The 10,867-nt window shown below is 49.9% G+C and overlaps 1 protein-coding gene across 3 annotated transcripts; it reads right to left on the minus strand.

The window, feature by feature from the left end:
• Positions 1-1,152: 1,152 nt before the first annotated feature.
• Positions 1,153-9,733, minus strand: LOC138662118 (rho-related GTP-binding protein RhoG-like). Of its 3 annotated transcripts, XR_011318001.1 has the most exons (3): positions 9,571-9,733; positions 5,513-5,707; positions 1,153-2,244 (listed from the first exon to the last, which is right to left on the minus strand). XR_011318001.1 is itself a non-coding variant. In XM_069747268.1 (2 exons), the coding sequence occupies exon 2, from the start codon at positions 2,220-2,222 to the stop codon at positions 1,647-1,649; it is 576 nt and encodes a 191-aa protein (XP_069603369.1). In that variant the 5' UTR covers positions 2,223-2,244; positions 9,571-9,705; the 3' UTR covers positions 1,509-1,646. The 3 variants fall into 3 exon arrangements, 2 of the variants coding, with proteins under 2 accessions (XP_069603369.1, XP_069603370.1); XM_069747268.1 differs by lacking the exon at positions 5,513-5,707 and having other exon boundaries at positions 1,509-2,244; positions 9,571-9,705; XM_069747269.1 differs by lacking the exon at positions 9,571-9,733 and having other exon boundaries at positions 1,509-2,244; positions 5,513-5,621.
• Positions 9,734-10,867: the final 1,134 nt, after the last annotated feature.

Genomic DNA, 10,867 nt, shown 5'->3' on the forward strand with positions numbered 1-10,867 from the left:
AGAATATTGATCACAGGTAGCGCAGTCATGAATGACAGTAAACTACTGTGACTGATAAGGAGATGACCTAGACAAATGATGATACTCATTGGCACTAGTATTGATGTAGAGATAAGCAGATTCAATGCACTGTTCATCACGCATGCCAGCTCCAGATCACGCACACCAGCGCCTGCTCCAGATCACGCACGCCAGCTCCAGATCACGCACACCAGCGCCTGCTCCAGATCACGCACATTCTCAGTTACAGCAGCTAAAGCACAACATAACCTAGCCTCTGGTTACTGAAACTATGACTGGGGCAGCAAACTGCTCATCTACAGCTCTGGCAAAAATTAAGAGACCACCACATCAACATCCTGTCATGGGCAGCCCAATCTCCAGACCTGAACCCAATTGAAAACCTATGGAATATAATCAAGAGGACGATGGATAGTCACAGGCCATCAAGCAAAGAAGAACTGCTTATATTTCTGCACCAGACGCAGTGTGAAAGACTGGTGGAAAGCATGCCAAGACGCATGAAAGCGGTGATTTAATATCATGGTTATTCCACAAAATATTGATCTCTGAACTGTTCCTGAGTTAAAACATTAGTATTGTTGTTTCTAAATGATTATGTACTTGTTTTCTTTACATTATTTGAAGTCTGAAAGCACTGGGTTTTTTTTTTTTGTTTTTTTTAAATTTTGACCATTTCTCCTTTTCAGAAAAAAACAAATACAAAATTTATTGCTTAGAAATTCGGAGACATGTCAGAAGTTTATAGAATAAAAAAAACAATTTACATTTACCTATAAAAAGAAAAATCAGACAAGCTGAACATTTTGCAGTGGTCTCTTCATTTTTGCCAGAGCTGTATACCGTCTACGTAATGCGCTTTTCTTTTTGATGATCAATTCCCTTTAACCCGTTTCCATAAGGAGATCCGTTTCATAACCGCTATGAAGCCCTGAGTTGTACGATAAGAAAAAACGTGTCTATCCTGTGTTACAGAAAGATTTGCGATCTCATTAAAAAAAAAAAAAGCTTTCCTCCCGGAAAAAGGAAAGTTACAGTGTTTAGCAGAATTCAGTGGGATGTAAAGCATCGATCCAGCACATAGTGAAGAATAAACCATCCGGCAGTCCGAATGCCTTTCAGTCACTCAGGTGAAAGTGTAAAGGCCTTTATAAAGCACACGTTCGTAAAGTATAGAATTTCTTTAAAAAAAAAAAAAATTGCACAGTGAAGCTTTAATAGTGGCAAGGTAAGAAGGGTAGTAATAAAATAGGTTTCTTCTAGGAAAAAGAAAAAAAAAAGCTGAATTTTCATCTGTGTTGGCAATATGATGTGTAGGGGGGGGGGAAATAATAAAATAAACCAGACATGACAATCCAAAGTGCAAGGCTGGCATGTGTAAGCGCTTGGAGAGATTTCTTGTTCCAAGTACATCATGACTTATTGCATTGCTCTGCACGATCCGCTGCCTTGTCCGTGGCGTATTCATTCATTCTTGGGAAAGCTATAAAGCGCAATCAATCGACTCCACACAACTCACAGGAGCTGTTAATGCAAGCTGAGGAGAAAAGGGAAATCGCCCAAGGTGCCGTGCTAAAACCCCAGGCTTACTGCAGAAACAGCATCGCAGTGGGCGCCATTCACACCTAGAGTAGGAAACACTTCTTCTGATTCTTCTTGACCACAGGGTTTAGGACAGCGCGGACAGCATCTGCAAACACCTCCCTCACCCCCTCCTGGTGCAGGGCAGAGCACTCAAGATACTTCACAGCGCCGATCTGTTTGGCCAGAGACGAGCCCTGCTGGGGTGTGGTAGGTGCAAGACTCTGCTCCTTTAACTTTTTAATAGTCTCTGCATCATTTCGAAGATCTCTTTTGGTACCCACAAGTAAGACTGGCACATTAGGACAGTGATGGGAAACCTCCGGGTGCCACTTGTGCCGCACATTGGCATAGGAAGACGGACTGCCAATGGAGAAGCATATTATGAAGACATTGGTCTGAGGATAAGACAAGGTGCGCAGGCGGTCATATTCCTCCTGACCAGCAGTGTCCCACAGGTTAAGGCTAACCGTTCTGCCGTCCACCGTCATCTGAGCACTGTAATTGTCAAATACTGTGGGGATGTACTCCTCTGGAAAGGCATTGGTGGTGTAACTGATAAGAAGGCACGTCTTCCCCACTGCTCCATCGCCAACGACTACACACTTTATTGTCTGCATTCTTCATGAAGTCACACTGCACCTGACGACACAAGGACAACGCTGTTAGCTTCTTGTTCAGGAAAAGCACGTAAGGAGGTATACAAGAAGGCCTGTGTACGTATAGGCCAAAGGACTGACTACAAGCTAGGGTTCACAGACTTGTGATCTAGAAAGAGGATTTCTACATGTTGCATTTTTGGGGACATATTAAGGCTATGTTCACATTGCTTTTTACCCTGACGTCAGCTGTGTAAGGGCTCCTGTAGGAATTTTTGGGAAATAGGCTTCGGACGTATGCGCTGATGATGCAGACAGGGTCACTGTGCTCTGTTGTACATTTTCGGCCGATGTGCCGATCCTTGAGGCGGACACCAAACCGTGTTCGACTGTATCTTGGTGTCCTCCTCAAATAGGCGCTTACTGCTGAAAACGATGTGCGCAGAGCATGTAGTGACCCCCTCTGCACCAGTCAATGGGCTCATCAATGCACACACACGGCTTTCTAGGACTTCAGACATAAACCCTGACGGACCCACTGATGTGAGAGTAAAAAGCAATGTGAACACAGCCTTAGGCACCACAGTGTAATGATTGATTAAAGAAGGGGTAAAGTTAGAGGGAAGAATGTGAAACATCTGAGTAAACTTACAGAAGTGCAGTAACACTTAGCACTGACCATTAGTAATTACCTAGAGTCAATGAGCACTTTCCTCTTATTAAACCCATTAAGAAAAGTCACATGAAAACCTGGGTCCAATGCAGTAATCTGTGATTGCTACCATAAAAGCCGTCCACAGGGACATACTGGAAGGTTACATAGCACAACGTCATTGGCATATCAAGATAAGATGGTGGAACTCCATCCTGCCAGATGTTGTGGCACTACAAGTCCCATACTTTTCAGTAGTGTTTCCATATAGCTTGCTGATAACTCAAGAGCATTCGACCTGCAATTGGGCTTAAGCGTGCAGATTAAACATATACCTAGATTATGTGTAACACCAGCATTAGATTAGATTTGGATTTGTGTCACACTGATATCTCAATGGTTTACCAACTTCTTATGTTAAAGGGAATCTGTCCGCTCATTAATGCTGCCAAAATCCTGGGCATCATCAATCAGATCCTCGCTGCACATCTCATGCCGGGTATATTATTCTCTGCAACGCTCCAGCATTTTAGAGAGTATATAGTCAGAAGATCTATAGCAAGAGACCTGTCATGCGCCTCTATGGGCACTGGGTAGTCGGCCATGGGACTAGTCTCGTCTCCGGATGTGGTCCTCAGCTCAATCTCCTAACTGTATTTTCTCTGAAATGCTCCAGAGTTTGGCTGCCGTCACACTAGCAGTATTTGTAAGCCAAAACCAGGAGTGGGAGATAAATACAGAAGTGATGCATATGTTTCTGTTCTACTCCTCGTGATAGATAGATAGATAGATCGATCGATCTAAGGGGTACTTCAGTCTGTCTGTCGCGGAAATCCCAGGTCGCTGATTGGTCGCGGCCTACTGGCCGCGACCAATCAGCGATCGGCACAGTCCGGTTGCGAATTTGCCCCTCCCTACTCCCCTCAGTGCCCCCTACGTGCTTCACTGCTGACACATGACCCGCACACGGTGCCCGAGGTTATAATGGGGAGGAAGCAGTGAGCGCTCACAATGCAGGACACGGAAATACAACGGGGAGATCACAGCGGCCGCGATTATCTGACTTGTGCCCGGGGCTCCGCACACTCCCGGGAGCAGCCACAATGTCCTCAGCCAGCAGCGGCATCTGTGCCGAACTACAGGAAGGGCGGACTATCACCCCGCACGTGATCAGCTCTTCGGAGCCAGCCCATGTACCAGCACTGTGGAGTCCTGCAGGAAGCCCCATGTGAGCCACACTCCCGGCCGGCCCCTCGGCTTCTCCGTCACCTACACACGTGTCCTGTTATTGTTGTGCGCAGGCCGTGTGCTGCTCCTGCACTGCCGGAGATGGCGCCTCCGCCGCTCTCACCACCGCCCATACATCTGCTCCTCTCTGGAGACGGTCTCCAGAAAGCTGTCCCCACAGCCCCCTCAATACTCCCCTCCAGTCAGCGGCCACATAGGGTTTTAGCAGTCTGTTAACACTGCCATTAACCCTGTGTGACCAACTTTTTACTATTGATGCTGCCTATGCACCATCAATAGTAAAAACATAATGTTAAAAATAATTTAAAAAAATAAAAAAATCATTATATTCTTAACTTCCTGCGCCTTTCTCACTCCTCGCGACGCTCCGGTCCCAAAAATGCAATTCGGCAATGACCATAGATGATGTAGCGGTCTCGCGAGACCGCTACATCATCACGTGTTATTGCCGCAATGCATTCTTGGGACCGGAGCGTCGCGAGGAGCATCGCTAAATGCCTGGCCTGGATGCGGGGGCCACCCAAAGGTGAGTATATAACAATTTTTTTTATGTTAAAAAAAAAAAAAAAAAAGAATTAACAGGGATATGGTGCCCACATTGCTATATACTACGTGGGCTGTGTTATATACGTCTCTGTGCTATATACTACTATACATATTCTAGAATACCCGATGCATTAGAATCGGGCCACCATCTAGTAAAATACTGACCAAATACTGCTAGTGTGACGGCAGCCTTATGCCTCGCTACAATCGAACAGATGGGCTCAGATTCAAACTGCCCGTATTTTGGGTAGCACTGATCAGCTAAAAGGTTCCCTTTAAAGGGCCACTGTCACCCCCTCCAGTCGTTATAAACTAAAAGAGCCACCTTGTACAGCAGTAATGCTGCATTCTAACAAGGTGGCTCTTTTAGTTTTTGGTGCATGTATTCCCAAAATAAAGCGTTTTATTACTTCTCCAAAATAACTGTCTTTCGCCAGAACCTGAGGGTTGCCATCCAACGCATACCTCAAGAGTGGTGGAATGTGGGCTTGGTGTTAAAATAACAATTACTGACTGTCATTACTTTCTCGTTTATTTCACCTTTATCAACTGACCACCAAAAAGTAACACTGTGGATGCAGCACTGTGCCTGCATAGGTGCTTGTCCTCCAATAAAAACAATACCTCTTTTGTAGTGATTTGATGTGGCAACCATGATAAATCTAGTACAGGAACCATATGCTAATAAGGCTGGAAGTGCACTGGGGTGTGTCACTGTACTTGGACTGCTTCTTTGCAGTGCCTTGATGCACGCCCCCAGTGCAGTTCCAGCCTGATTTGCATATGGTTTGATTTATCATGGTTGGCACATCAGATCACTACAAAGGAAGTTTTTACTGGTGCAAAAGAGCTTATACAGCCTTACCTTTACTTCATTGTCAGGTCGAGACTGCACTGTGACTGGCCGCCACATAAGCTGAGCAGCCAAAGATTGCTATGTGCCGCTGCTACATCGCAGGTGAATGGAGTCGCATTGTGACCCATAGGGTACCGCAACAGGAAAGTAGCAAAACGTCAGACCCAGTTACCGTACAGCCACAGCCCGATTGGCACTTGGTTGCTAGCAGAATGACATTTGGTCATTGGCGTCTTAGAAATCACCACTGACAACCGATAATGCTGCAAATGTTCTGTTCTCATGTTTGCAAACATTGTCTGATACTAGAACCCAGAACTGCTGTATCCGCACAATATGGAGACGCAGGGAGGTGTGAGCTTTATAAAAGGGCTGTGTGTTACAATAGGAACATAACCAATGCTCACCTATCCTACACCCGGCCCCCCACCAATCCTGCAGCACTGACACCGTGCACATCATTCACACAGGCATGAACAGTAAGACCAGGTCCACAGTGGTCTCACTAATGGTGGACGTGCCAGTGCAGAATCAGGGGGCACCACTGAAGCAGGGGGAATGAATTTGTGAGGAACTGATATTAATTAACACATTTTGTTTATATCTGTGTACGTGGACGAGCCGGTGTATATGTATGTGTGAGCGGACGTGCCGACGTATAATATATTTATGCACGTGTGTATGTGTGCGCAGACGTGCCAGTGTATACGTATGCACGTGTGTGTGTGGACGTGCTGGTGTATATGTACATATGTCTATACCTGTGTGTGGATTTGCCCGCACCACTGTGTGTGTGTGTCTGTGCCGCCGCCTGTGTGTGTGTGTGTGTCTGTGCCGCCGCCTGTCTGTGTGTGTGCGCCGCCTGTCTATGTGTGTGTGTCTGTGCCGCCGCCTGTCTCTCTGTGTGTGTGTGTGTCTGTGCCGCCGCCTGTCTCTCTGTGTGTGTCTGTGCCGCCGCCTGTCTCTGTGTGTGTGTGTGTGCCGCCGCCTGTCTGTGTGTGTGTGTGTGTGTCTGTGCCGCCGCCTGTCTGTGTGTGTGTGTCTGTGCCGCCGCCTGTCTCTGTGTGTGTGTGTGTCTGTGCCGCCGTCTGTCTCTGTGTGTGTGTGTGTGTCTGTGCCGCCGCCTGTCTCTGTGTGTGTGTGTGTGTGTCTGTGCCGCCGCCTGTCTCTGTGTGTGTGTGTCTGTGCCGCCGCCTGTCTCTGTGTGTGTGTGTCTGTGCCGCCGTCTGTCTCTGTGTGTGTGTGTGTGTCTGTGCCGCCGCCTGTCTGTGTGTGTGTGCGCCGCCGCCTGTCTGTGTGTGTGTGCGCCGCCGCCTGTCTGTGTGTGTGTGTGTCTGTGCCGCCGCCTGTCTCTCTGTGTGTGTGTGTGTGTCTGTGCCGCCGCCTGTCTCTCTGTGTGTGTGTGTCTGTGCCGCCGTCTGTCTCTGTGTGTGTGTGTGTGTCTGTGCCGCCGCCTGTCTCTCTGTGTGTGTGTGTCTGTGCCGCCGCCTGTCTCTCTGTGTGTGTGTGTCTGTGCCGCCGCCTGTCTGTGTGTGTGTGTGTGTGTCTGTGCCGCCGCCTGTCTGTGTGTGTGTGTCTGTGCCGCCGCCTGTCTGTGTGTGTGTGTCTGTGCCGCCGCCTGTCTGTGTGTGTGTGTCTGTGCCGCCGCCTGTCTCTGTGTGTGTGTGTGTCTGTGCCGCCGCCTGTCTCTGTGTGTGTGTGTGTCTGTGCCGCCGCCTGTCTCTGTGTGTGTGTGTGTCTGTGCCGCCGCCTGTCTCTGTGTGTGTGTGTGTGTCTGTGCCGCCGCCTGTCTCTGTGTGTGTGTGTGTGTCTGTGCCGCCGTCTGTCTCTGTGTGTGTGTGTCTGTGCCGCCGCCTGTCTCTGTGTGTGTGTGTGTGTGTCTGTGCCGCCGCCTGTCTCTGTGTGTGTGTGTGTGTGTCTGTGCCGCCGCCTGTGTGTGTGTGTGTGTGTCTGTGCCGCCGCCTGTCTCTGTGTGTGTGTGTCTGTGCCGCCGCCTGTCTCTGTGTGTGTGTGTCTGTGCCGCCGCCTGTCTCTGTGTGTGTGTGTCTGTGCCGCCGCCTGTCTCTGTGTGTGTGTGTCTGTGCCGCCGCCTGTCTCTGTGTGTGTGTGTCTGTGCCGCCGTCTGTCTCTGTGTGTGTGTGCCGCCGCCTGTCTCTGTGTGTGTGTGTGTGTGTCTGTGCCGCCGTCTGTCTGTGTGTCTGTGCCGCCGTCTGTCTGTGTGTGTGTGTCTGTGCCTCCATCTATTTGTGTGTCTGTGCCGCCGTCTATCTGTGTGTGTCTGTGCATCATGTCTGTCTGTGTGGGTCTGTGCATCATGTCTGTCTGTGTGGGTCTGTGCATCATGTCTGTCTGTGTGGGTCTGTGCATCATGTCTGTCTGTGTGGGTCTGTGCATCATGTCTGTCTGTGTGGGTCTGTGCATCATGTCTGTCTGTGTGGGTCTGTGCATCATGTCTGTCTGTGTGGGTCTGTGCATCATGTCTGTCTGTGTGGGTCTGTGCATCATGTCTGTCTGTGTGGGTCTGTGCATCATGTCTGTCTGTGTGGGTCTGTGCATCATGTCTGTCTGTGTGGGTCTGTGCATCATGTCTGTCTGTGTGTCTGTGCATCATGTCTGTCTGTGTGTCTGTGCATCATGTCTGTCTGTGTGTGTCTGTGCATCATGTCTGTCTGTGTGTGTCTGTGCATCATGTCTGTCTGTGTGTCTGTGCATCATGTCTGTCTGTGTGTCTGTACATCATGTCTGTCTGTGTGGGTCTGTGCATCATGTCTGTGTGTGTGTCTGTGCATCATGTCTGTCTGTGTGTCTGTACATCATGTCTGTCTGTGTGGGTCTGTGCATCATGTCTGTCTGTGTGGGTCTGTGCATCATGTCTGTCTGTGTGTCTGTACATCATGTCTGTCTGTGTGTCTGTACATCATGTCTGTCTGTGTGTCTGTGCATCATGTCTGTCTGTGTGTCTGTGCATCATGTCTGTCTGTGTGTCTGTACATCATGTCTGTCTGTGTGGGTCTGTGCATCATGTCTGTCTGTGTGGGTCTGTGCATCATGTCTGTCTGTGTGTCTGTACATCATGTCTGTCTGTGTGTCTGTACATCATGTCTGTCTGTGTGTCTGTACATCATGTCTGTCTGTGTGTCTGTACATCATGTCTGTGTGTCTGTATATCATGTCTGTCTGTGTGTCTGTATATCATGTCTGTCTGTGTGTCTGTACATCATGTCTGTGTGTCTGTATATCATGTCTGTCTGTGTGTCTGTACATCATGTCTGTCTGTGTGTCTGTACATCATGTCTGTCTGTGTGTCTGTACATCATGTCTGTGTGTCTGTACATCATGTCTGTGTGTCTGTACATCATGTCTGTGTGTCTGTACATCATGTCTGTGTGTCTGTACATCATGTCTGTCTGTGTGTCTGTACATCATGTCTGTCTGTGTGTCTGTATATCATGTCTGTCTGTGTGTCTGTACATCATGTCTGTGTGTCTGTATATCATGTCTGTCTGTGTGTCTGTACATCATGTCTGTCTGTGTGTCTGTACATCATGTCTGTCTGTGTGTCTGTACATCATGTCTGTGTGTCTGTACATCATGTCTGTGTGTCTGTACATCATGTCTGTGTGTCTGTACATCATGTCTGTGTGTCTGTACATCATGTCTGTCTGTGTGTCTGTACATCATGTCTGTCTGTGTGTCTGTACATCATGTCTGTCTGTGTGTCTGTACATCATGTCTGTCTGTGTGTCTGTACATCATGTCTGTGTGTCTGTACATCATGTCTGTCTGTGTGTCTGTACATCATGTCTGTCTGTGTGTCTGTATATCATGTCTGTCTGTGTGTCTGTATATCATGTCTGTGTATTTCCTTCTGCAGCTCAGCCCCTCGGCCTGCGGCTCTCCTCCATTGCTCCATGCCGGGGCCGGCCGCCATCACCCCGGAGATTACCTGACACTCTTCCCCTCTCAGCAGAGCCAGCACCTATCCACGGCGGATCCGCCCCTCGGACACTCCCACCCTGGCACCAGGTGCCCCCAGCACAGCCGGGACACAGGAGCCCCCGACTCACCCAGCAGCCTCTCCTGAGCCCCGCAGCGCGCTCCTGTTCTGTGGGCAGCGTCTGACTACAGGAGAACCGCACCCAGCCCGGGGCCTCACTGTCTCCCGGGGACTTCCTGGTCTCACTGGCTCCGCTTCACTTCCTGTACCGGCCCTGGGCGGCTGCTAGAACCGTACATCCGGGGCCCAGCACTGTGACACACCCGCCGCAGTGTACCCGGGGTAATGTAGTTCCACAGTGAGCGCAGTGCATGCTGGGAGAAGCTTCACACTACAGAAGGAGTCTGATAAAGTCCGCTAGTCGGCGCTGTGACTGCAGGATACGATGTGTAGAGGTGATGATGTGCTGCGGGGCTGACGGTGTCCTCCTGGGGCCAGGGCCGGTGTAACACAAAGTGGGGCCACACATGCTCCCATAGTGCACCGTCATACAGAGCCATTCGGTTGTATTTACATATGCTGATGATCTTAGGCTGTTAAAGGGAATCTGTCAGCAGTTTCGGCCTATATCAGATGTCTTTCAGGGCTGATATACAGCATTCTTCAATGCTCCTGATGCGGCCTGTAAGAGAAGAAAAGTGTTATTATTACTCGCCGGGGGGCGGTCCGGTCCGATGGTGTCGCAGGCCCGGCGCCTCCCATCTTGCGATGCCGCCCTCCTGTTGCTTCATGGCTCCCCGGCATCGCGCCCCTGCACAGGCGCACTTCTCTGCCCGGTTGAGTGCAGACCAAAGTACTGCAGTGCACAGGTGCTGGACCAGGGCCGACGTTAGCAGCAGGCAGTGGCCCAGGAACCCCCGCTCCCCCAGAGGCCCCCAGCCAGTCTCCTGCCGCCAGCGCCAACTAGCCCCCCCCCCCCCGCCAGTGCTGACTAGTTCAACTATACCAGTGTCTAAGATGCCGGTACAGTTCAATGCAATGATGGAGGAGAGAGCGTCAGCTGACACTCTCCCATCATTCCCCTCTGCCTCTGACACTGCGGGTGCGTGATGACGTCACATCATCACATACCTGCTGTGTGCAGACTGCAGCCACTGAGACCAGAGCCGAGCTGGGAGCTCGGAGAGGTGAGGAATATACTCACCCTCAGACGCGCCCTGCTTCTTTCCAGCAGCCTTCCTTCCTAAGAATCAGCGCTTGAAGGACCTTCGGTGACGTCGCGGCTTGTGATTGGTCGCGTGAGCGGTCACGCGACCAATCACAAGCCGCGACGTCATCTAAGGTCCTTCACGCGCTGATTCTAAGGAAGGAAGGCTGCCGGTTAGTACCAGGGCGCGTCAGAGGGTAAGTATAGCGATATTTTTTAT

Source organism: Ranitomeya imitator, chromosome 2 (assembly GCF_032444005.1).
Source record: "Ranitomeya imitator isolate aRanImi1 chromosome 2, aRanImi1.pri, whole genome shotgun sequence".
Taxonomy (NCBI): Eukaryota; Metazoa; Chordata; class Amphibia; order Anura; family Dendrobatidae; genus Ranitomeya; species Ranitomeya imitator.

Excerpts from the sequence above, each read along its gene's own strand:
- LOC138662118 (XM_069747268.1), bottom strand. The coding sequence starts at position 2,222 with ATGCAGACAATAAAGTGTGTAGTCGTTGGCGATGGAGCAGTGGGGAAG.